This window comes from Varanus komodoensis, unplaced genomic scaffold, assembly GCF_004798865.1.
Source record: "Varanus komodoensis strain SLA01 unplaced genomic scaffold, ASM479886v1 scaffold27, whole genome shotgun sequence".
In the NCBI taxonomy this organism is placed as follows: domain Eukaryota; kingdom Metazoa; phylum Chordata; class Lepidosauria; order Squamata; family Varanidae; genus Varanus; species Varanus komodoensis.
Window position 1 is genome coordinate 10,596,941 of NW_025335701.1, and position 25,534 is coordinate 10,622,474.

At 56.2% G+C, this 25,534-nt stretch overlaps 1 protein-coding gene across 9 annotated transcripts in view; it reads left to right on the forward strand.

Annotated features, from left to right (window-relative positions):
- The first annotated feature begins 973 nt into the window (after positions 1 to 973).
- PDPR (pyruvate dehydrogenase phosphatase regulatory subunit) overlaps positions 974 to 25,534 on the forward strand; it is a 28,061-nt gene continuing 3,500 nt past the window's right edge. The window contains exons 1-18 of one of the 9 annotated variants that reach the window (XM_044434093.1): positions 974 to 1,279; positions 2,885 to 2,969; positions 4,880 to 5,155; positions 7,867 to 8,000; positions 9,443 to 9,524; positions 9,618 to 9,781; positions 10,566 to 10,687; positions 11,493 to 11,610; positions 12,632 to 12,781; positions 13,407 to 13,599; positions 14,291 to 14,415; positions 15,126 to 15,281; positions 15,362 to 15,495; positions 16,816 to 16,964; positions 17,837 to 17,949; positions 18,313 to 18,407; positions 22,712 to 22,801; positions 24,871 to 25,053. In XM_044434093.1, coding sequence (XP_044290028.1) covers positions 4,929 to 5,155; positions 7,867 to 8,000; positions 9,443 to 9,524; positions 9,618 to 9,781; positions 10,566 to 10,687; positions 11,493 to 11,610; positions 12,632 to 12,781; positions 13,407 to 13,599; positions 14,291 to 14,415; positions 15,126 to 15,281; positions 15,362 to 15,495; positions 16,816 to 16,964; positions 17,837 to 17,949; positions 18,313 to 18,407; positions 22,712 to 22,801; positions 24,871 to 25,053 — 2,235 coding nt within the window. In that variant the 5' untranslated portion in view covers positions 974 to 1,279; positions 2,885 to 2,969; positions 4,880 to 4,928. The other 8 variants (XM_044434092.1, XM_044434091.1, XM_044434094.1 and 5 more) reach the window with 8 other exon arrangements.

Below are 25,534 nucleotides of genomic sequence, written 5' to 3' on the forward strand. Positions count from 1 at the left end.
GGCTGCAGAACTACTTTCAGCCCTTGGGGGCTTCTATTCCAACGGGAGGTGGAGCAAAAGGGGGGCAGAATGCCCAACATTCTAGCCAGTTTTACAGTAAAGCTCTTATGCCAGTCACTCAGCCTTCTGGAAGACATTTCCACCTTTTGGAGTGTGGGGAGAGCTGCACAAATGCTAGGGGACCAAGTACAGAGAACAGAGGCATCACTGTCTAGGGCAGTGGTGGCGAACCTATGGCACACGTGCCGCAGCAGGCACACAGAGCCTTCTGTCGGCACGCGAGCCAAGTCGCCCCAGCATCACCCCAGCATCGGATAACAGTGCACATAGGGGCCATGCGCATGCTCGGAAAGGAGTAGCGGTGCCAGGTAACGACGTCACAAGGCGCGACTCATTAGCCGTGACTGGTCCGAGCTTTCGCATGGCCAGTCAGTGCACTTCAGAGATATATATTGCTTGGACTGGCTGTGAGTTGTTTTTTCTAAACTAAAACGCCAGTATTCAGGTTTTATTGCAGTGTTGGCACTTTATGATAAATAAGTGGGGTTTGGGTTGCAGTTTGGGCACTCGGTCTCTAAAAGGTTCACCATCACTGGTCTAGGGAATCTTGGGTAGGGTTGCACCCTGCTTCCCTTCTGCCCTCCTGGTGCAGAGCATGGGGTAAGTCAATCACAATGGATTCTGCTCTAATGCTGTGGTACGTTTTGGTCTTCAAGGTGTACACAAGTGAGTAAATGATTGTGCTGAGTTGGTCCGAGTGAACATAGGGAGCACTGGGCTGCCCAGGTTGGCCCTCCGTCCCCTGGATTTGCACTCCGCAGGGGACCTGGTTGCAGTGGGGCGGGGGGATCTCATGGTTCCTGTAAGCAGAAGGCTCCTGTAATCTTCCTGCACTAAGCTTGGAGATTGATGGAGCTGCATCCGAGCAAAGACACCTCTGGCCCCTTCGCTTCCTTAAGCAGGCGGTGCCAGGCACCTTAATGAAGTCAGTGCACGGCCCAGCTTCCTTCTCGCCTTCTCTCCTGCACTTTCCAGATTTACATGCAGAGATCCTGCGTCTCCATGCCGTCCTCGCCTGGTGCCCTCCAAATGTTGGACTACCGAGCCAATCATGCCCAGCTGCTTGGCATGCTGGCTGGGGATGGTGGGAGCGGCGGTCCAATCCGTGGAGAGCACGCTCGCCTTGCGATCCCAGCAGTGACGTTTTCGGCCTGCTTTCGGCACAGGGGCTGCGCGACATCTCCTCCCGCGAGTCTTCTCTTCACAACAACACTGCGAGGTAGGCCGCGTGGAAGGGACGAGCGCGTGTGCGGTCAGCGGCGGAGCCCGATCCGGCCTCCCTCGCCAGCAGCTGTGGGTTGTTTTGCCTCAGCCCGCCTCCACCCTCAGGCGAAAAGGTGGTTTATTTACCGATATAGGGCCCGCGAGCCCCGCGGAAGCGAAGGGCGCCGGCCTGGGCCAGGCGGCCGCACTGCGCCTGCGCGACCCAGCACCGCTCCAAGCGCGCTTGCGCGGCGGCGGAGCGCCGATTGGCCGCGGCCGCGCGGGGGAGAGACGCCGCCGGCCGCGACGCTGTCGCGCGCCTCGGTCGTAAAGCGCGGGCGGGCGAGGACGCGGAGGGGGAAGGTCGCGCGCGCGCGCGGGCGGGCGGCGCAGGTGAGGCGGCGTCTGGCCCGGCCACCGGCCCTGGGCGGGCCCGGCATGCAAATGAGCGCCGCGGGGCGGGGCCGAGCCGTGCCCGGGAATCGGGGCCCCGTCGGGGGTACCGGGCGTCGGCCGTTCCGGCTGGGGACGATGGGAGTCGAAGGCCAGCGCCTCCGGAGGGCGCTGCGTCGGGCGAGGCTGCCCGGGCGGGTTTCCGAATTATGGCGGCCCGAAGCGGGTGGTGGGGGCTTCAGGCAGCCCTCTGCTGCTTGGGAACTCTGAGTCCCATCAGCCCCAGCCGGCGTGGCCCGTGGGCAGGAGCGCTGGGAGCGGTGGGCAAAAACATCTGGCCGGCGCCAGGCTGGGCACGGCTGCTAGTGTGGGCCGGTGTGGTAGAGTGGCCCGTCTTTCAGCCTGAGCTGCCTCCCAGGGCTGCCGTTGCAGGGAAACCGTGTAAGCCGCCGTGGGGTCCTTGCAAGAGGAAGAACACTGGGGTTTAGGGTAAAAATAATAACACAAACGTTGAAATAATAACAATATTATATTTGCATACCACTTTTTCCCTTCCAAGTAACTCAGAGCAGCTTGCATAATTCTCCTCTTCCTCTCAGTCTTATCCCCACAAAAACCCTGTGAGGTAGGCTGGACTGAGAGTCTGTGACTGGTCCAAAGTCACCCAGTGGGCTCCATGGCTGAGCGGGGACTGGAATCCAGATCCGTTATTGATATTTCTATACCATCCAATAGCTGAAACTTTTGGGTGATTTACACATCTGTGATAACCAAGGTAACCCATTTATCCTCAGGTAAACTTTTGTGGACAGGACCTGTTTGTCACAAGCCTGAAGTGTTATTTCTGCCTTCTCCAAGCTGGCCCCCTTTAGTTACAAGCCCCAACCTTCCCAGACAGCCATGGCAGTGTTGGCTGGGAATGATGAAAGTTGTATTCGAGTGCCTTTGGAAGGCATTGAGTTGGGGAAGGCCTGTTTAAGGACAGACAGCATTTAAGGCACGAGAATAGAATTTCTCTGTCCTCTGTCCACCAAATTTACCGAGAAAGGGCAAGCTTGTTGAATTCCCTGATCTCGTCCTCATTGGAGATGACGCTAAAAAGTGAGGATGGGCGGGGGGGCAGAATAGGAGGGAGAGAAGAAATGCCTGGCTTTATATTAGTCATGATGTTTGTTTGGAAGGTCTTCTTTTCTTGTGTTTTGGTCACTCTGCTCTGCATCTTTTCCAGGTGCTGAGCTTCGTACTTTGGTGTTCCAGATGTGGCCCTTTCTGCATTGGACAGAGTGATAGGCACCCATGTGACAGAACAAAAGGTAGGATTGTTCCAAAGGAGAATATTTGGTTTTGGTTAGGTGTTTTGTATTGCACGTAGTATAATGCTGTCTTCCCCAACTTGATATCCTATGGATGTGTTAGACAATGAATCCTATCAGTCCCAGCCAGCCCAGCTCTGGGCCAACACACCTGAAGTGCACCAGGTTGTGGGGGGGGTGGGTGTTGTAGTATCTTGTGTGGCAAAAGGAACTGTTTTGTGCCAGAGGCCCTGGGCCACAGTGAATGCTGAAAGTGCTGCACCTGCAAAGTTCACCTCCTCAAACAGACTTCAATCTTCTGTCCATGTTCATATTCCTCATTTTGGTGGGACTGCAGTTTTGCCCTTGTTTTCCTTTCTAGTATGGAATATATGTAGTAGCACAGCTTCTTTCCTTCCCTTTTTTTTAAAGGGTATCATGTCAGTGCAAAAGAACAAGTGCTATCCATCATCTGTTTGAGGCTTTTGGATAAAACTCGCAGGGCTTCTGACAAAATGTTAGAATCTGATTATCATTTTTTGCCATTTGTCTGGCAAAACGAATAAATTAAACACTGTTTGCAAAGCTGAGCTTTGTCACATGGATGAAGCCAATATTCCTAAACGTTGGCTTAAAAGAGATCTATCATTATCCTTGATCTGTTAATTGTGTGTGAGGGTATACTCAAATAAGCTTTCATCTGTATCGCCTATCTTTCGCAAACCAGTACAGTTTTAAAAAGTACTGCCTTTCTGTGAGAGGTCTTTGTAAGTCAAAGATATTTGTTGGCTTGAAAAACTGGAAGGTGGCAGACTATCACCAGTTAAGTATTTTTCTGGAGAAACTCAAAAAACTTATTTTCTAACGGTGTTTTTTTGCCTTTGAAATCATATAGAGTGTGATTATTGCTGTGTATTTCAATATGCAGGTTTGGCTTTTGGGCAGTGTAGAAATGATAAAAATTGTTATTAACAGAGGTAGTTGTATTAAAGTACTTAACCATCAAACAAGCAAAAGCATTTTCAGCTCATGTGGACAGTGAAATGGAAAGAAAACTTAATTTTTCATAATTGTATATCTTATGTTATTTTTTCACTTTCAAGTGAGTATTTTCCATTTTGAAAACCGCTAGTACAGTAGAGTTAATTCAGGGACTCTGACAGTAGCAGAAATAGATACTCAGTTTTTGACATTGGAAAATTCAAAATCTGAACAGTTTTGGGACTCCCTGATAATTGCTTGGTTTACTGGCTAAATCTGCATATGGTATTATGCAGGTTACAGAAGAAGACATTGGCAGCTGCACGGTCACTTTTTTCATATTTTTAGCAATATTCAATTTCTGGTGACACAGCTTTGCTATTTTCCTTCAATCCATTGCCTCAAGACCAGAAAGCATCTCTGCTTTGTGAGCTCCAGGCAGCTGTTCTCCGTCAGGGTTTGCAAGATTGGATAGAGCACCTGTTGGACATTATAAATTACCTCCCTATCAGGGTGCAACAACTGTAGCCTGTGAGGTACAGACTTGTGCATTGTTTCTGCTCTGCAGCAAAAAATGGAGCAGCGCTTTCTGGGGCTTCTCTTGCTCCTTTCTTTTCTCCCAAGCTCTGCTGAGATTTTGGAGATAAGGAAGGGATTTCCTTGCCAGCGCCAGTGAGAAAAAGATTGTGCTGGACATGCATATGGTAGACATGTCATGAGCAGAGCCAGCTGGAGCTGGGGGTCAGACTAGGCCCGGGACGCCCCTTCTGACTTGCTGTGTTTCTGCTTAATTTGTTTGGCCCTCTGATGCTGGTCTCACAGCAAAAAGTTTGGGATGCAAATGTTTGCTCAATATGTAAGGCTGGAAGCAATGTAAGGTCTCTGGTCCTTTGCCAGGATGGAATGTGTACAATGAAAAAAAGGCTAGTGGGTTTTTTCCCCCCCACTAGAAGCAGGATTTGTGAGGATTTTTTTGTCGTGCCCGAGATACCCGCCAAGATGTTCCTGCGATTGTTGTCGGATGTCCGATGGCAACGAAGCAGCTTGGGATGGTGGAGCAAGCGTCCCTCTCGGCACAGCAGCATGAGTGGAGCAGAGCCGCACCCGACACCTCTCCCAGCGCACGCCCGGGTGGTGATCTGTGGCGGTGGAATCATGGGCACGTCGGTGGCGTATCACCTCTCCAAACTAGGGTGGAAGGACATCATCTTGCTGGAGCAGGGCAGGTAAAGCGCTTCTTTTCCTTTGCTGGGGCCAAGCCAGGTGTGCAGTGCAGCAGAGAACGCTCTGTCGGTTCTCTGGGAAAGCGCGACCGGCGGCTGCTGTTGTGGAACAGCCTTCCCCAGCCTCGTGTCCTCCAGACATGCTGGATTTCAGTGGTCAGCGTTGCACCAGGTTTGGGAAGGCTTTTGTAGAGTGCTTGGAAGCAAGGTCAGCTGTGTAGGTGCTGACTGGTTAACTGCAGCACCCGAGCTGAGAACTGATCTCTGCTCCTTCACCCCACACACAGACAGGGAAGTGGCCTGGTCTGGAACCCTTCTCTGGCATGTTTGCTTCTGCGGGCATTGCTTCTTCCTTGTGCTTTCTTTTCCCGGGCTTTCTAGCTTCCCTGTGACTGGAATTGCTTCCCTTTGCTTCAGCTCTTGCCTTTCTAGAGAGCTAATATTTACTCCTTTCTCCCGTGTTTTGTGTAACTGGATTCCTTTTTCTCCTTGTTTTTGTTCGACACTAGCATCCCATCTCTTGTGCCCATTTTCCTTAACTGTTTGTATCTCAGTGCAGCACATTGTTTGGCAGCCCTTCCCAGGACTGAAGGGCAAGACAAGAATGTTCCAACTAGAGAGGAGGCTGTGACCAAAGTTCTGCAGTTTTATTTATTTATTTATTTATTTATTTATTTAGCGTATGGCTTGTCATACATGGACTGTGAAACCTCGTAGGGGTGCCAAAAATGTATACACATTTTAAGAGATGTTCTCTATGTGCTACTTTTTGAAGTTGAATTGAATAATGGTAGCAATGTGTAGTGTGACATTTGCTCAAAAGATGGCACTAGTCCAATGAATGCAAGCGTTACTGTGCCTCAGACAGGACAGTCAGAGAAAATTGCAGAGCAGCGTGTGCCCTGATTCAAGTGGACGCTTTGATCAGTGTTGCTCAAACTCAAGTTTGCCGTAATCAGCAGTATCTGGGCGCTGATGGTAACCCCTTTGAGCATCTCTTGTAATTACAGAAGTCAGGTGTGACTTGTAGTCCTCTTTTGTTATCGGCATATATTGAATTTTCATAGTGTTTTCTCTTCTTAAAATGTGTGTACATTTTTGGCATCCTAGGTATAAGCATTTGAACAAGGCTAAAAACTTGTTTAAAATATAAATGTTTAAAAGGTCTCTATTCAGACATCAATGTCTAGGCCATCTCGCCACTGAAGCACAGCATTGTACAGGTGAAAAAAGACCCTGGGCCGGTGTTTGCTTCAGCTTTTCCGGAAAAGCTGGGCTGTTCAGCAGGTGCAGGCTGACGGATGTGAGAGGTGGTCTGGAGGGAGGCTCCAGGCCCAAGGGGCAGCAGAGGAGGAACAGACCTGTGAGGGGCAGGCTGGGGAAGGTAGTGAGCCCTGCTCACACAGTGTCCACACTTGCGCTGCCAGCGGCCTCTCGGAACTGCCGTGCCGGCATTCTGGCACTTTTGCGTGAACACGTGGAATGTTTATGGAACGCCGTAGCTGGCACTGGCACGCGTTTCTTCAGATTTCCTCGACCTTGCTTACAGGCTTGTAGGTCGCAGAGTCTACGGAGTTCAGTCATCCTGTTGCAGTCATAATAGGGGAGTCAGATGGTGGCTAAGGAGTGGGCCTAGGTATGAATGGGCTGGATTTGGTGATTCCCAGGTTGGAAGTGACTGCAGGTTAACTTGATGTCCCTTGATGTCATCTTGCCTCCAAGCTGCGAAGAGTAAGGCCATGCCCGGGAGAGGATCTAATCCAGCTCTGTCTCCTGCATGGGCTGATTGCACCCCTGCAGATCCCTCTGATGGTCGCTTGATCAGTATTTATTTTAGCAAGCCTTTTCCGGAGGGCATTCGGCAGCTGCAGCGACGTCCCTTTCTCGCTCCAGAGCACCATGTGCTTGATTTGGAGTGGACGAAAGAAGTGACTTGTAAGCACGAGCAGGTCTGGTTTGGCAAGCTCCTGGAAGAGAGCCTCTTGGCATTCACTGATGACCTTGTGGGGGTGTCCTTGGGGTTGCCTGCAGTAAGCAAAGCCCCGTTGGACGCGCTCCCCTGTCACATTCCATTTCCTTCGGAAGGGCTGTTGCGCTGATACCGTCCCGTGTGCAAGGAAGGCTGTTCCCCCTTTGCTTGGCCTTGAGGGCAGGAAGGACACTTGGACCTTCATCTCTGGTTCTCTTTGGACATCTGGAAGGACACGGAAAGTGTGCGCCTCATGTCAACACGCCGCTAAAGAGATGCCCTGCCCCGGGATACCTTAGTGGATGCCCGAACTTCAGGAGCTCGGCGTCTAGATAGTTTTTCAGCAGTCTCCGCCCTCTGTATGAACAACACAAATTTGTACAGGTTTGCTGCATTTGCAAGTTTTGATCTTGCTGCGGCCGGGGAAGAAGAAGCAGGCGGGTGTGGTGGACTGTTTGAGGTGCCAAGGTGGTGCACCTGAAAGCAAACTCCGCGGTTTCATACAGAATTTAAATAGAAGCCCCTGCTTGTAGCTCATAGTCTTCAGTGGACAAGTTTTCAGGTAGTTTCCAGTTCCCCTCCAGCCTTTTCTGGCTGCTGGCAGTTGAAGCTTCTACTTCGAGTCTGGGCTGGTCCATCGAGACGGAAGCACAGGCGTTGCAATTATTGTACTGGCATCTGTGGGATTGTCCACGAGACAGACCGCTTCAGAGATTCCGGAGCTTTCCTGGGTTTTCTCTTGCAGGCTGGCCGCTGGTTCCACTCGGTTTTGCGCAGGCATCGTGAGCACGGCACGGCAGCTGTCCGTCGAGCTGAAGATGGCCGACTACTCGAACAAGCTGTACCAGCAACTCGAGCAAGAGACAGGGGTGCGAACAGGTAAGAGGGAGGGTCCCATGCCCACAGGGAGGTGTCTCGCCTGGAGCGAGGGTCACGCATGCAGGTCGTCGCCGTGGTGGCTTTTGCGCTGGCGTTTGTGGCAGGCCCCGTTTCTGGTTCTAGGATGCAGCAGGGCCTCGGCCAGCCCTAGCGCAGAGGGTTCCTTGTGCAGTAGCTGAGTGTGATGCACGCCCAGCGCTGGTGACTCCCTGGAGGGTAGGACAGTCATTCAGAGCCTTCCCAGCCAGAGGATACAGCCCTGCCGTTATCCTTTGGCTCAGAGGACGTGTGTCCTGAGTCTTGGCCTGCAAAGTCAGAGGAGCAGCCTGGGTCGGCTCCCCCAGGATGGGCAGAGCTGGCTGTGCCGTAAATCTGGTCATCCTACCTGAAGCTTCAGTTGACTTTGGCTTCCTGCTGAGACAGTGGCCTCTTATTCATTCATTGATTACATTTCTATCCCGCCTTTTTTCCTTCCAGGCAGCATACATAATTCTCCTCCTCTCAATCTTCTCTCCACAGCAACAACCCTGTGAGGTAGGTTGGGCTGAGAGTCTGTGACTGGCCCAAAGTCACCCAGTTGGCTCTGTGGCTGAGCGGGGACTCGAACCTGGATCTCCGGAGTCTCATTCCCATGGTTTTAACCACACTGGCTTTCCAGTTAATTTAAAACAGCCTGTAATCAGCAACTCGCTCGCTCGCCATTTTTTAGTGGAATCAGCTCTTGCTCCCATACTTCCAGACAGGTTTGCGTGCATCTCTGCCTGGAGGGAGTTTGCAGCTCCAGGCAGTTGGCAACCAGGACCCTCTCTAGCAATTTTTCTAACCTGACAGTGTCCTAAATCCTCTGGCCAGCACAGATGTCCTGGCTGGAGGACACCCCGCTCAAAGCGCTCAAAAGGTCCCTGTTGTGCCGTGCCGGAGTGTGATGCCTTTTGAATGCATCTTCCTGAAAATTGGAGCTTTCCTGTTACAAATGAGGAACAAGTTTCTAGTCCTTATGGCTGCAGATACATGCTTGAGCACAGCCTGTGTGCAATGCATACTGAAATCTCAGAATGGTCCAGTGGTTGACAGCTGGCATTCTTGAGAAGAATTGTGTCCTGCCGGTCCTTGAGCACTCTTAGAATTGGCAGTATTTATTAACACACTCACATCGTGCCTGTCCTTCAGGGAGTGGCACACGGTCGGTGTCTTATGCTCCTCGCAGTAGCTCTGTAAGGCGAGCTAGGCTGAGGAGGGGCTGGGACCTGCACCTTCCAGGTCCACTCTGACCTTGTGCCTCCTCCAGGGGAAGGTCTTGGTGAGTCCAGGACAGGCCCAGGGGCTGGCCGAGAACCTTTCCTGAGCAGGAAGATGCATTGCATCATAGTGGTCCTAATTCTTTGGGAATTAGTCTTTGGCGGGACTGCGCCGGGCCCCGACACTGTCGGCTCTCCTTCCAGGGTACGTGAGGACCGGCTCTGTCTTCTTAGCGCAGACGCAGGACCGGCTCATCTCCCTGAAGCGCATCGCTGCGCAGCTCAAGTAAGTGTGTGCGTGTGGGCAGCTTTCCCGCGCACGCGGCCTCTTTGCCCGAGCGGCCGATGAGCAGTGACCGCCGCGAATCTTCTCTGGCAGGGTCATGGGGGTCCCGTGTGAGATCATCTCCCCGAAGCGGGTGGCACAGCTCCACCCCTTGATCAACATCCACGACCTGGTGGGAGCCTTGCATGTGCCGGAGGATGCCGTCGTGTCGTCTGCGGACGTGAGCCTCGCCTTGGCCAGCGCCGCCGCCTCGAACGGTACGGCCCCACCCCGGCACTTCCTCGCTCAGCCACGTGATGCAGGAGAGCGAGGAGGGCAGGACGCGTCCTGCGCTGCGTTCCCGTTCGGTTTGCGAAGCACCTGAGAGCTCTTGCATTGTGTCACCTCCTGTGCCCATTTTACAGATGAGGAACCGAGGACCGGGGCCAGATTTAGCCATTCACGTGGTATGACAACCCCTCCTGGGTGTTCAGCGGTTGTGACTCGTTGTGTGAATCCTCTTGACAGTGGCTTATTTTTCACAACCCATGGCTTGTTTTAGGGTTGTTGGTACCCTTGGTGGCTTTTTGTCTGAACCCAGCCAGGCGATTTTAGGGTAGGTTGCCAGGAATGGCTAGAGAGCTGCCTGGCCGAAGCAAAACACCCATACTGTTCCCTGAGGGCTCACTCGCGTCCCTTTCCCTCCTCAGCTCCCAGGTCCCTAAACGCTGTGAATCCCAAGGTGTGAGTACTAGCTGTGGAGCAGAAGGGGGACAGGGAGCCGAGATGGTGCTCTGCTAGAAGTTGTGCTTACTCTGGTGTAAGCAAAGGCTCTTGCTGGGGAGAAGCAGCCGTGCAGGGAGGTGGCAACCTGGAGGCTGAGTGGGGAGCCAGGAGGGCTTGGAGAGAAGGGGCTTAGCCAGCAGGGCAGCTGTGACGTCACTCTGGCCGGCGCAGGCACGGTCCAAGAGAAGCAGCCTGTGAGACGGGGGGTCTTGCGGCTTGTCCTCGGAGGGGTGGCCGGAGGGCCTCTGACTCCCTGCCCCGTCTTCCCCTGCCCAGGTGTCCAGATCCACGAGCGAACGAGCGTCATCCACGTCTTGGGCCAGAAGGGCTGCGTGGCTGGTGTGGAGACCGACCGAGGAACGATCGAGTGCCAGTATTTTGTGAACTGTGCCGGTCAGGTCAGGGTTTGTTGTGACGTGTGGCTGCAGGGACGGGGGGTGGGGCGGGGGCAGATGGATGCGTTGTCCCGGCTTACGTGACCTGGTCTCCTCTCTCGGGGGCTCAGAGGGTTAGTAACCTGCCCCGTCGTGCAGGCAGTTGGGATCGTCTCGATCGGACGACAGGAAGTGCCGGCTGCCGCCATGGGCCAGATGCGCCGGCTGCTTCTGCCTGTACCTGGCGGAGGCGGCGTAGGACAGGCGGGAATCATTCACAGCAGGCTTCCCTGCCTGCCGCCCTTCAGGCGTGCTGGACTGCAGTTCCCTCCATTGCTGCCCATCACGAATGGCTGGGGATGCTGGGAGTTGTAGTACCGTGCATCTGAAGGGGGCCGGTTTGAGGCCTGTGGGGAGGAACTTCGGTGGCCCACGAATGTGCAGTCTTTGTTCCTGGGTGAAACGCGAGAAAGCGCTCACCCGCTCGGTGTGCGGTCGGTCGAGACCCCCTCGTGGCCGTGCGGAACACGCTGGCCCCTCCGTGGTCTGGGGCTGCTTTTCCTTTATGCCTGCGCGGGGCCCTTTTCTTTTGGCCTTGTGTGCCTGCCGTTCCGCCCCGCAGTGGGCCGGTTTGCATGGTGGAGCCTGAGGAAGCAGGCCCCGGGCGGCCATCAGGTTCCGGGCGGCCTGCTTCCCGTGGCGGCCAGCCGCATCGCCCGAATTTGGGCGACCCAAGGAGGAAAGCGCCGCCGGGGGACACGCTGGCCCCGAGGCTGAAGGCGGCCATGCTGCGGCCACGTGGCCCTGACGCCTCTCGCCTTGGTTGCAGTGGGCGTACGAGCTGGGCCTGTCCAACGAGGAGCCGGTCAGCATCCCGCTGCACGCCTGCGAGCACTTCCACCTCTTGACGCGCCCCTGGAAGACGCCGCTGGAGAGCAGCATGCCCAGTGAGAGCCCCGCGTGGCTGCCTGCGGGGGGCCCGCGGGGGCCCTCGGCTGCCCTGGAAATGGGGGGGGCGCCACCACTGCACCCCCAGGAAATGTTTAGGGTGCCGGGAGTTCTGGCGAGGAGCAGGGCTAGGGGAGGCTGCCCGGGACGGAGCCAGCAGCCCCTCTGGCTCGTGGGGAGGGAGCTGCCAGAGTGCCGGAGCAGGGCAGAGGCTGCCCTCGTGTGCCCAGCGGTCCTTGCGCCCGTCAGAGCTGCCCAGGCACCTTGCGTTCGCGCACCCGTTTCAGGCCGCCTTTCCATTCAAACTGAGCGCGAGCCCCTCGCGTCACGCCTCCTTGGGGCTTATCCGCCCCTCCTCACCCCCGCGGACTCTCCGCTCACAGCTCCCCTCTCTCGCCCGCACGCCGCCACTTCCCTGCTCCCCATCAGCCTTCACTCACTCTGCGGCAGCCCCTGCAGCAAAGAGGCTCTCCCAGGCGTGGGCAGCCGGGTTCCTGCCACAGAAGCCTCATTCCTAGAGCGTCTGGCGCAGACCTTGGAGCATGCCTTCCACGGGCGCTCTAGGAGTGAGGCTTCTATGGCAGGAAATGGGTGCGTTTCCCTTCTTCCCCTTCCAGATGCTGGGGGCTGGGGAGCCACTGGGAAAGCTTTGGAGGTGCCCCCCAGACTGGGGGCTGCACAGCTTGCACCCCTGCTGCACACAGAAGGCTGTTGGAGCAACAGGAGAGCCTGGAGGAAAAGGTTTTCGGGCTGCCTGGGCTTGAGCTGGGATGCCAGGTTCTCCCCAGCCTTCCTCCAGCAGTACTGGACTACAAATCCCATCCTCCCCAGCTAGCCTGACTGCCCTGGCCTGCAGGAAAGGAGGCAAGCATGCCAGAGCTGGTGTGTGAAACCCCCGGGCAGCTGGGAGCCGGGTGGTCCTTCCACAAATTTCTATTGCCGATGTGGCGCTTGCAGGCGGCTGCCGCCCCCCGGCCTATCTGCCCCCCGGCAACGGCCTCTTCCTGCTTTCCCACGCAGGCATTGTTGACCCCGACGGGAGGATCTACATCCGCAGCTGGCAGGGCGGCATCCTCTCCGGTGGGTTTGAGAAGAACCCCAAGCCCATTTTTACCGAGGGGCGGAACCAGCTGGAGATCCACAACCTGCAAGAGGACTGGGATCACTTCGGTATGCCGGCGGGCCTCTGGGAGGGAGCTCACCTGTCAGTGGCGAGGGACGGGAGGCGTTTCTGGTCCCTCTCCGGCGAGCTGCCCCTGGGAGTGGGCCGGTGGGCCCCAAGGCAGGGTTCTTCCCTCAGCTTAATCATCACACAGAGGGAGTTTTCCAGCCTCTCCCCTTCCCAATGATTCAAAGCCTACAAGCGATCTGCCTTCGAAAGGAACATTTCCCACTGGTTTGAGAGAATTCTCTGGGTGCCAAGCTTGCTGGAATCTTGGGTCGTGTTTGACTGGATGAGAAAGTCGCTGGCACGTTCTGCTGTAAGGGGAACCGGCTCCTCCAGATTACCTCGCGACGTGTGCTTGCGCGTATGCACTAGCGCACGTCACTGGGGATCCTGTGACCGGCAGTGCCCATGCACGTGGGGATTCCTGCAAGTGTCAGCTCTTGTGTCAGCCCAAGAGGACCTCTTCCTGCATGTGGGTCTCTGGCCACCCAGCCCAAATGACGAGCGGGAACAGGCTTCTGGGGGGGGGCGGGGGGGATTTGGAGCGGTGCCTTCCGGACCCCACCCTTCCCTGCGACGTGGTGAAAGTTGCGTGGTCACTGGCCTTCTCTTGTCTTGGGGCTGCAGAGCCGCTGCTGAGCGCCTTTCTGCGAAGGATGCCGGGTCTGGAGGGCCTGGAGATCATGCAGCTGGTGAATTGCCCAGAATCCTTTACTCCGGACATGCGATGCATCATGGGAGAGTCCCCCAGCATCCAGGGCTACTTTGTCCTGGCAGGGATGAACTCGGCTGGCACGTCTTTTGGTGGGGGAGCAGGCAAGTAAGTGCCCCCCATCTCTCTCATTAGGGGAGGGGTCTGGTTAGCAGGTAACGCGTCCCTGCATGGCAGAAGAATTTTTGAATGGTTATAAGCTGGCGCAGAGCCTGCATTGCCATGTTCATAGCATAATGTTGACATTCTTTCTGGCAATGCCAGGGTAACTAGCCTCTTGGCCAGCTAATAGAAACCCACATAGCCCAGTAATTTTGGGGGGCTTCCGCTGCTGACACAGCTTTGCAGCAGAAGTCTGTGACATGGGCAGGTTGCTTTCCCTCGGAATACAGAACCTTTAGCAAGATGACCCTGCCTCCTTCCTTGTGCCCTTATGGTTATGGGGCTTGTCAGGGCCGGCCCCACCATTAGGCGGAGCGAGACGGCTGCTTCAGGTGGCGGATGCAGGATGAAGCGGCCAGCCTGTGGGGAGGGAGCCCCTGGCCTGCAAGCTCGCCTGATGGGTGCTGCCGCGGAGGATGCCCCACCGCATGTGCTGCTGGTCCAGCACTGTCCGGGGGGGGGGGCGCTGCGTTTTCTGGACGGCTGGAGGAGCCGCCACACCTTCCCCGCTCTGCCTCCCGGCAGGCCATTCGGGCCAAGGAGCGCCTGGCATGGTTCGGCTCGGCTCGGCTCGAGCCGCGCTTTTGCCCTGCACCGCTTGATCTCCTGGCCCTTCTTGCACCCCACCCCCGGACAGGTACCTGGCGGAATGGATGGTGAACGGCTCCCCCTCCGAGAACGTGTGGCCCCTGGACCTGAAGCGCTTTGGGGCTCTGCAGAGCAGCCGCACCTTCCTCCGCCACCGCGTCATGGAAGTGATGCGTGAGTAGTGTGCTGGCAGCTGGCCCGCGTGCCGGGCTGGGGAAGCCGGGGCCGGCGGTCGGTTCTGGAGGAGGGTCTCTGAGGTGGGGAGCTGAGCGTGGGGCGACCGCCCTCCTCCCCACGCAGCCCTCCGTGCGATCCACCCAGCCTGCCCGCCGGGACCCAGCTTTGTGCGGGGCTTCCCGTGATCAAGCAGGCAGATGATCAAGTGGGAGAGCTCCTCCTGGGGCACGTGCCAAGAGGTGGACTTGCTGGTTCTCGGGCAGCCGTGCTCCTGCGTTCTGCTTCCTGCACTGGAATGAGGGTGGGAGAGAAGCCAGCTTGGCCAGCATCAGCCGTGGCCAGTTCTCCACCAGAGGTGGCAAGCAGCCTACAAACCTGCTTCTGAACGCTGGGTGGACGTTGCCCACAGCCAGAGCGAGCCTTGAGACACAGGCAGAGGTGCAGGGAAGCGGTGCAAGACACCACTGCGTGCTGCCAATCCCGTAAAATCCGTTTGGAGGTCAGGAAGCGTTACACCTGTGCAGGCCAGGCTGGCAGATTTAGATTAAACATAGCCTTTTCGAAGTGCGGAAGGTATTGTGGCGTTTCCTTCCTGGGTTGGGATGTTTCTGTTCACGGTCCCGGGGGGTTTTTGGGGGGGCTCGTGCAGGATGTGCTGCCTGAACCAGAAGGCTTCCCTCCAACACGTGCTGCTGTGCTCCCTCCAGCCCTAATCTTCGACCTGAAGGTTCCCCGCTGGGATTTCCAGACTGGCCGGCAGCTGCGCACGTCGCCCCTCTATGACCGGCTCGACGCCCAGGGCGCCAGGTGGATGGAGAAGCACGGCTTTGAGCGGGCCAAGTTCTTTGTCCCTCCTGGGAAAGGTGAGGGCCGCGCACAGCCCCGAGGGGTGGAGGCGGCACCCCGCCGACCCCGCCCAAGACTCCTGCTTCCTCCTCTGCAGACCTGCTGGCCCTCGACCAGAGCAAGACCTTCTACAAGCCGGACTGGTTTGACATCGTGGGGGGAGAGGTCCGGTGCTGCAAGGAGGCCGTGTGCGTCATTGACATGTCCTCGTTCACCAAGTTCGAAATAAGCGTAAGTGTGCAGGAGGGGCAGCACCCGCTTCCTCTCCCGGGGTCATTTCCGGGGCCTTCCTCTGCCGCATGAGGGAGGTCAGGGGTCCTAAGCCTGAGGGCCTTTTCAGGGGTGGCCCCCAGTGGGGTCTTGCACTTCCCAGGGAGCCCCGCTTGGTGCCAGCTTCGTGATCTTTGTGGCACCAGGTGAAAACACTGCATTTCCTCAGATTTGTTAGCCTTTCACTTTAAAGAAACACGGTGCGTTCATAAGTTTTTGGAGACTGGCTGTGTGTTACTCAGGATTTTTACTTTCGTCTTATTTATACGTTAAGGTTATAACGGTTTTATACTATGTTGTATGGGGTTTTTTCTGGTTTGAGAACTTGGGGAGCTTGGGCTTTTGGGTGGTATAAACGCAGAACAAAAAATTCAAATGAAAATGGGTCCGCTCCTTGGCACATGGTCTTTTAGTTTTGCTCCGTGTCCAAGTCTTCCGACCTTTGTTTGGCTCATGCAAAGGCTGATTGATTAAAAACTGCCAGCAACTTTTGGCTGTGACTCTTTGCCAAGAGAGATAAAATAATGCCAATGGCAATTTAACCCTCTCGGGCAGCAGCCAGCCTTTTTGGTTTGGTGGGCACATTTTATCCAGAGACTCCTGCGTTCTAGCATGGGGGACTCAGTGTGTCCCTTTGTACTGGCTCTGTGCTGGTGGTCCTTCAGCCTGGACTTGGCGCATGGCCGTATGCTCGCTTTCCCTCGTGCGGGAGTGCATCTTCTACTTGTGTGTGTGCATCAGCCGTTCTTGGAGCACCGTGAGCTCACCTCCCACTGAGCAGGCGTCCTCTTGGGCCTTGCAGGGACAAGCTTTGCCTGGGCGTCTTGGCCCCAGCGCCACCTTTCCTTGACCAAACACTTGTCGGGATGACTTCTGATAAATGGCCGTTGGAGCCCATGCCGGGAGTTCAAACGAGCAGCGCTGTGTTCTGGAATGCACCGCCCACCTCTTCCTGGTGCTTCGGTTCTTAGGGCAACGCTTAGGTGGAAAATGCCCTGCTGTTTCCAGCGTGCCAAAGGAATTTTTGCTGCCTGACGTGCTTAGCCAAGTTAATTTCCTTTTACAAAGAGCAGCCGTCTTGTGAAGGGACAAGCTCTGCTGCCGTGGCAGGTGTTTGGGAGAGCGTCCCTCACACTCCAGAAATTCCAAATGTGGGCACCCCGGCTCAAAGTGTGGGGCCCCCTCCTTTATGGAAGATGGACATAATCTCCCCCAAATCTCCCCACAAAGCGTAACACCACCACCCTCCCTGTCTGGCCCCTCCCTTCCCCCACGTTGCAGTCCACAGGGGACCAGGCCCTGGAGGTCTTGCAGTATCTCTTCTCCAACGACCTGGACGTGCCGGTGGGACACATCGTCCACACGGGGATGCTCAACCACAACGGCGGGTACGAGAACGACTGCAGCGTGGTCCGCCTCAGCAAGCGCAGGTACGCGTCCCCCTCGTTGACGCGTGTGCACGTTTCCCGTGGAGGCCCCTCCAGAAAAGCCCTCCGGGGCCCCGGGGCCATGTCGGAGGTGCCGTAGGAGAGTTCAGGATCCCGGCCCCGGGGTCGCATGCACCTGTGGTTCAGCGCCCCCCTCTGCCCCCCACAGCTAGCGTGGAAAGACCCACACTGGCTGGCGCTGCAGTTCCTTGCTGAGGTCAGGGGCACGACTTCAGAGAGGGTGCGAGGGAGCATCCTGGTGGGAGAGGGGGATCCAGAGGCCCCCGTGCGGTCCGTCCAGAGGCTTGTCTCCCCTGCCCAGATCTTTCTGGCTAGATGGGCAGAAGGGCTGGCTGGGATGGCGGGAGCGGGGGTGGCGTTCGCGTCTCCCGCTGCCCCTGTGCAGGGTGCGCGCCAGCCTGCTGGGCTCGGGGGCTTGCAGGCATGGAGAGTGCGACACGCGGGGTTGGACGCCAAGCAGCTTCGGAACGGAAACATTGCACATTAGCATTGAAATGCACGTATCTCACCCTTTATTGCTGCTGCCGTTACATGTCTGAGAAGGCTTTCTCTTTTAAAAAAGGGCCAATGCAACTTAGGACGCAATTATTTAAGGGTGGATTCCTAGGGAGACAACATGCGCCTCCCAGACCTGCTCTGGAGGGCCGTCCCAAGTGCGTCAGGTCTCCTTCCTCTCCCGCAGAGCCCGGTGGGTGGAGTTGGTGCCTGCGCATTCCAGGCACGGGGCACATTTCGGGTGAACCTTGCGTACTCCTGTGTAGGGGTGCAGCGGACTCCCCCGTGCAGGCAGCATGTTGGCCTCCCAGAGCGACCCCTCGGGGCGCTTAATCACTGCCATGCGGTTTGTGTTCCAGCTTCTTCATGATTTCCCCCACAGACCAGCAAGTCCATTGCTGGGCCTGGTTGAAGAAGCACATGCCGGACGACAGCGGCCTGCTCCTGGAGGACGTCACCTGGAAGTACACAGGTGAAGTGAGGGGGTTTTCCCCTGTTGCATTCTGCACATTTGCTGCATCCTGTAGCAGACTCAGCTTTGTGACCCAAGCTGGTGTTTTACACCAAAGCATTTGGCATTTTAATACTTGTTTTTCCTTTAATCCTTTTAATTTTGTTTTAATTCCTGTGCTTCTGCAAGTCAGTTGGAGGATTTTTCATTTTAAACGTGAGATTTCTCCTAATCTTTTAACCTCCTGTATTTAAATCTGTATAGATTTAAAAACCAGGTGCTTTTTTGGTGGTCATTTTGCTTGCTTGTTTGGGGCTCTGCTTTATGCATGGTGCAGTGTCCCGTGCCTGCCCATCAGCTGACGTTGTGTTTTGCCCAATCCAGCTCTGAATCTCATTGGCCCACGTGCTGTGGACGTCCTCGCAGAATTGTCCTACGCCCCGATGACCCCGGAGCACTTTCCCTCCCTCTTTTGCAAGGTATGTGGCGCTGCTGCTGTTTCCCATTTGTACACTGCTCCATCTCCCAGGGCTCTCTGGATGGTTTGCAATAAAATACAATAAAGCCAACACTATTATCAAGAAAAGAACAATACAGTGAAAGCCATTTAGAACAGCCCGGAGATGCCAAATGAATGAGAAAAATGACAGCAAGGCATTTGGCAATCTTAAAACCCCATTTAGCCACCTGGGAAATGAAAAGGCCTCACCTGGCCCTGAAAAGAAAGCGGCAATGGCACCAGGCAGGCGTCCTGGGAAACATATTCCACAGGTGGGGTGCAACCGAAGAGAAAGCCCTCCCTCTATCCGTAACCCCCCTCACATATTCGGAAGAGACTCTTACGAGTAAATGAGGACCTCTGTCCAAGATCTTAACAACCAGGGAGGGATGTTTGGAGACGCTCATCAGCAGAAGAAACCTGCTAACCTCTCATGCAGACAGTCAGGGTGGCGGGTGGACTCGGGCTCAAGAGACCCCTGGTTTTTGTCCCCATTGGCCGGAAAGCTTCTCCCCAGGTGCCTTTGGGCCAGTCGTGGGGCTCAGGTCCAACATAGTTGTTAGGAGGATAACACAGAAGAAGGGTTCTCTAAGCTACCTTCGTTTCCCTGCAGGAAAACACTGGAGTAGGGAGAAAATTAATGCATAAATATAACTAACGAATAATAAAGACACATCTAGGAGGCTCAGCTAAATGGCGAGTGTTGCACAGTACCATATCCCTCTGCATGTGCCCCAGATTTAAGATCCTCGGGTCATTCACACAAGGTTAATCCTTCGCCTTGCACTCGGGCAGTGGCGTGTGGTTCTGAAGAAAGTGAAGAACAGTCCTGCTGGACCAGGCCAAAGGTCTGTCCAGCCCAGCACTCTGCGCATAGCGTGGCAAGCCGGCTGCCCGCAGGATCCCTCCAGCAGGACGGGTGCGAGACCTCCTCCTGCCCAGCTCCTCGGCCACTGGTGCCTGCAGGCGTGCCGCCTCTGGTGAGGGAGGTTGCCCACGGCCAGCGAGGGTCATAGCCATGGACAGCCCCTCACAAATCTGTCCGCTCCCCTTTTAAAGCCATCACCACTTCCCGTGGCAGCGAATTCTATAGTTTATGCGCTGTGTGAAGAAGGACTTGCTTTTCTCTGTCCGAACCTTGCTCCCACCTGCAGCCTCATGGGGCGGTCCCTTTGGGTTCGAGCGTTTTGGGAGAGGGAGAAAAATCTCTGCCCCCCTACCTCTCCACACCATACGTTATTTTAAACACCTCTGCCACGTCTCCCCGCTTCACGCCCTTTTCCTAAGCTAATCAGTCCCTCGATCATGTCAACATGCATTTCTCTGCAGTTCGCCCTTTTTCAGGTAAGGCAACCAGAACGGAGCACAATGTTCCAGGTGTGGTCACATCAAAGCTTTGCATAAGGGGAGCGCGATTTTGGCAGCTTTGTGTTTGATTCCTTTCCCACATACGCCCGGCGTGGAGCTTGCCTTTCTGCAACAGCTCTGCCCCAGGTCGGCATTTTCATCACGGTGTTCCCCACCCCGCGGCCCCCTTCTCGGTCAGTCTGTGCTTGCTCAGACCTTTTCGGCCGAGACGTGAAGTTGTCCCACCATCTTCAAACTGCCCTGCACTTGCCCTTTTGATCCCAACTTGGTGCGATCCCTTTGGAGCTCCTCACCATCCCTTTTGCTCTTAATCATCCCAAATAGTTTGGAATCATCACCCTGGGCCCCTTCGCTCCTCACTCCTCATTGCAGATCATTCACAAACAGGTGCTGTCGCCCTTCCATCCTCCTCCTGCGCCTCCCACGTGGGATCTGGCCGGCCGCCGTGTGACAGGAGGTCAGCGTGGGAAAGCCTTTGGCCCAATGAAGCGCGGCTCCCGGAGTCAGTGGATTAGTTTTATGCCTCAGAGTGAGAAGGGGGCTGCAAGCTCTCCACTGACTCTCTGGCACATCACACCTGGGCCTCAGCCGGGGAGCCGCGCCTGGCCTGGGGCAGCCCGTGGGGGTGAGATGTGAACAGTGGGGTCCAGCAGCCTGCTCAGTGCTGGACTCCCGCTCAAAGCGTCCCGCTCAGATGGCGGCCCAGCTGCGCCTTCCTCTTCACCCCGCGACGCTGGTGTCTGTGCACACTGCAGTGGCTTGTTTCACGCTCCCATTCATCCCATTTCTCCTGGAGTGAGCCATAATGTGCATTTTGTAATGCTGGCTGGAAAGGCTACAGTGGGAGCTCTGATGGTTGGCGCTTCCCTCTTCCCTAATTACGGCATGGATCGTGAGCAGGCTGGCCACGAGCAAATTGTAAGAGGAGCTTGTGTGCACTGCGGAAATTTGCGTGGTTTGGAAAGCCTGGGGTCGTTCTGGCAGGCTTCTAACACCAGAGCATTTATTTTTTCGGTGCGCTTAATAGGTGCACTTTTCTCAGCGTTCCCCTCCTCTCTCCAAAATACACAGCTCTTCTGTTTGCGGGCAGAATCCTGTCTCCCTCCTCAGGTCCCTGTGGGTGGAGAACGCTCTGGGCAGAGGAGGCCTCCTAGCTGTTGCTGACCTCTAGCAAAACCCTGTGCCTCAAAGGCCCTCCACCAGGCAAGAGCGGGAGGGCCTTCCCTCCCCTCTCGCAAGAGGTATTCCCGTCGCAGTGCCACAAGCATCGGGATCCCACGTCTGCATTTAGGGTTGCATCCTGGCTGCGTTGACGGAAGTGGCAGGGCAGTCGGGAAGCTGCTCCTGGGGACACGTTCCAGAGGAGCAGCCGTGGAAGCTGCCAGCTGGAAAGCTTGTTCGCAGGGAAAGCAACAACGAAGAGCCTCGTGCCCTCGTTGTTTCTTCCTTTGAAATAAGAAATGCCACTTGAGTTCATCGCTGGAACCCTAGAAGTAAAGAGTTACAACCTGGGTTGGAAACAACAGGGCACATACGAACGGTGCCCACTGACCAGAATTGCCTTTGCTCACCTCTGCAAGAACGGGGTGGGCTGACCTCCCCCCCGCAGCCTGGGAGCAGCCGCCAAGGAGGCCCGTTCCCTGCCAGATGTGCTTCGGACGGTAGCCTGGCCAAGCCTGGGGTCGCTCTAGCAGGCTTCTGAAATCCAAGCGTTTATTTTTTTGGTGCGTTTAATAGGTGCAGCTTTCTCAGGAAAGCTGCTTTTGAGGGCCGCCGTGTACGGGGAGTGAGATTTATCCAAGGGGTCGGAATAAAAGGGCAATCCAAAGGGACCCCCCTGTTGTGCTGCACGGGGGGGGAGTGCCCGCCCTTAATCTCGGGGTTGAGCAAGGGTGGACTTCTTACTGTGACCACATTGCACATGTGTCCTGCCCTTTTTCCCCTTGTGAGGAACCCCGAGTGGCTTGCAGAGCTCCATTTATCCATACAACAACAGCCCTGCGAGGTAGGTTAGGCTGAGAGGAAGCAGCCCACCCAAAGTCACCCAGCGAGTCCCGCTTGCCAAAGCTTAAGCCCCCCCGCACCCTGGCAGTGAGCAGGTCACCTGACGCAAGTGCGGGGCTGACCAGCTGTAATTTGGGTTCGACATCAGATGAGCTGAGTGGGGGGGCTGCGTAGCCCGCTGCGGAATTCCGTGGTTGGCAGCAGTGGGCTTACCTGAGCTGGTGCTTCTGATGCGCCCAGGAAAGCTCCCAGGGATCCTGGAACGGTGCGTGGGAGGAGCAGCGATGGCAGGCAGGCAGGCAGAGCTTCCCTGAAACAGCAGCAGCAGCAACTCCTCACATTACTGTTGCATCCCCCCTTTCTTCGCCCTGAGAGGACCCAGGACAGCTTGAAAGGCTCCCCCACTTTCCATTTTATCCTTATGACAACAACCCTGTGAGGTAGGGTCTGGCCTGGAGTCACTCGGTGAACCTCATAGCCAAGTGGGGACTGGAGCGTCTCGCCCTCTCGCAGCTGGAAGAGAAGGGCCGTGTGCGCTTTGGCCGGCCTTTCGCCTGAGCACTGGCCAGCGCGTTCAGCAGCGAGCCGTCCGTGGTGTCGAAGGGCAGGTCGTTCCCTGTCCCTGGCCTGAAACCATCTGCAGCGAGCAAAAGATGTGGCTGCTGAGCCGAAGGGAGCCTGCCCCACGAGCAGCCAGCTTTCCAGGCCTTCCCTGAAGGCCCCTTTGGAGAGCCGATGGTCGGATCAGGTCCCTTCTGGGGCAGGACCCCAGTTGGCATCCCTGCAGGTTGAGCAGCATGGCCCGGAGCGGGTGGAGGGTCGCCTCCTTTGGTTTCTGTACTGAGCCTTGCCTTAAATGTTTACCGAAGCTGTGCCAACTGGATCCTTTCCCTCTGGTCCCCGTTTCTGCAGGAGATGAGCGTGGGTTACGCCAACGGCATCCGGGTCATGAGCATGACACACACCGGAGAGCCGGGATTCATGCTCTACATCCCCATTGAGGTGAGCAGCCCTTGTGTTCTGACCAAAACATGCCGATTTGCCAGGGGAGGGGGGGCTCTTTGGGCAAGGAGATCAATTTCCCACTTTGCCCAGATGTGGTCCAAAGTTTAGGCTGGAGAGACTTGGCTCGCAGTAGCAGTGCTGGCCCTCTGGCCTGTGGGTCTGATGCTGTCCACCTGGGGTCGCAGTCTGGCCCTCACCTGCGTTTCCCAGGTGGCCACACGCTTTTTCTCCCAAGAGTGGTTTTGGGGCTTTTGCACTAAGGCTTGATAACCAGCAGGAAAGGCTTCGTGCTAAATTGGGCTGGTGTTTTGGCCCTGTCCAGTTTTCCTCCAGGCCCGCCCACCCCTGGCGCGTGGCCCCTGAGAGCTGCTCCCGCATGGAATTCATCCCTCAGACTGAAAGAGGTTCAACACCCCGGCTTAGAAGGACTCGCCAGCGGCAGCACATCTGCCCTGCTTTTTAAAGTTCATAAATAAGTCAGATGGGGATCCACCAGGCTGGACTTGAATCTGTACTGCTCTCATGCCAAGTTGTGAGCAGGAGGTAACCCACTCAGATTGTCCTACAGTGCTGCCCCTTTGGATCCAGCCTGTTAGGTGGCCCTTGCCAGGGGTCCCTCCCGTTTGATGGTGGGGTTAGTCCCGTTCCTCTTGCTCTGATGTCCTGCAGAAGGGTTGGCCTGCAGCTCCCAGCCTCTCCCTAAACCCCGTGCAGCAACGTCTGGAGGGGTTTTTTCATCTCCTCTGGTGATGTGCTGACTCGCCTAAGAAGCTGGGAATTGCCTGGTGAAATCGGGCTAAGCTTGTGGGAGATGGAAGGACGACGACTCCCTCGCTGCCAATGGAACTGTTCCCCTTAAAGTCCAGCCTGTTTAGAGAGCACCAGGTTGGGGACAGCCACCCTAGAATCTTTGCTGAGCAGTTTCGTCCCCCTGCGCAGAAGGCTGGTGTGCCAGTGATTCACAGCCGAGCTGATGGCGTATCCATGGAGAGCCCGCCCCTTGGCTGTGCAGTCACAGAACATTTGATATTTGTCTCCGGACATGGCTGGCCAGGGTGCGACCTACAAATAAACGCTTCTAGATTTGCTTACGGAGTGCTTGACACCAGAGTCCCTACAAGGCTCCTCTTGTGTGAGGAACGGCGCGTTTGTTTACGTTGGAGACACAGTTGGCTAAACAGCGCATGGTCAGGCTTCCGAGAGCCGCTGGGGAAGGCCTGATGCCTGGGAAGCTCAGACGTTCCCTGAAAAAGGCCTTGGGTTGCCTGGATTAATTAGGACTCCCGGGAAAGATGCTGACTGGCTTTGAACAGTATGCATATAGGATTCGGCCAACCTGGAATATGCTTCAAGCACGGTTCTCCGTGCTGATGGTCTCCTCCTAGCTCCCGTAACATGTACCCCAAAAGCAGGCTGGCTGAATTTCAAACTTGCTGTGCAGATAGGCTGTTAATCTCTGGAATCGGGCATGGGCTGGCCCAAAGACCTGGAAAACGTCCACATGGACTTTTCCTTCCATCTCTCAAGTGGCCAGCAAAGCTTTCCCTGAGCCAGCCATAAGTGGTCAGCACCCGTCAGATTGTCCTCCCCTTTTCATGAGGTGAGGAGGAGGGGCTGTGACCCACAGGAGCCCTGACCAGGTGGGTGAACGTCAAGCCCACAGGGCGCATGCCCCCCCTCGACTCTCAGCCTCACTGTACCGCTTTCATTTGGTGGATTCCTAGCTCCCCCCGCCCCCCAAGAGGCAGAAATCCCTCTCCTTGGTTGCCAGAAGTCAAAGCGTCGAGTTAAACTATGCAGGCATGTTGACCTCCCCACCCTCTGGAATGCAGCCCCTGAGAATGCCCCCAGAATTGAATTTGGCCCTTGAGCTGGAAGTTGTCCGGCGTCCTCGCCCTGGACCGAGCTCGTCAGCCCTTTCCCTCCGGCCCTTTACTAAGACCTGCAGTGGGCAGTTTGGTGCCGTCAGTCGGACCACGGCTGGCCGCCCGGCCGCCCACCCTCCCGGCGGGCAGCGTTGCTCTCCACCGCAGGTGCTTGCATGCCACGGTTGTCTCCACCTGCAGTACGCCTTGCACGTCTACAATGAGGTGATGAGCGTGGGGCAGAAGTACCGGATCCGGAACTCCGGCTATTACGCGCTTCGCAGCCTGCGCATCGAGAAGTTTTTTGCGTTCTGGGGCCAAGATCTGGACGCCTTCACCACCCCGCTGGAGTGTGGGCGTGAGTTCCGGGTGAAGCTGGAGAAGGTGCGTGAAGTGCCTTGTGGGGTGGGAACGAGCGTGGCTGCTCGGGGGTGGGGGGGTGCCGGCAGTGGATGGGCCATTTGGCCTTCCCCGGTAGCCAGGCCACTCCTCTGCCTGCTGGGAACAGTCTGCGCAGGGCGCGGTGGGTCGCTCGAGGCACGTGCCTTCTCCTGCCCCCGTTTTCATGGGCCTTCGCCAACGTGCACTTTTTGCGAGTGGTTCGACCCTCGCGGGCATCTCGGGGCGCGCTTTCCTCTCAAAGGCGTGTTCGTCCTGCGCGAGTCCTCTCCGTGCTTGTTTATGTCTGCAGAGCTCGGACTCTGGTGCACACAGACATTCCCTGTAGCTCGAGTGTTTATCGGTTATTTATTTAAAGCTTTTACATCCCGCCCTTCACAGCAGAGTCAAGCACTGATTCGGGATGGGCCGCTGGGGTGCCTTTGTCCAAGCAAATTCCTTGGCCGTCCCAGCTGGCACTACCCCC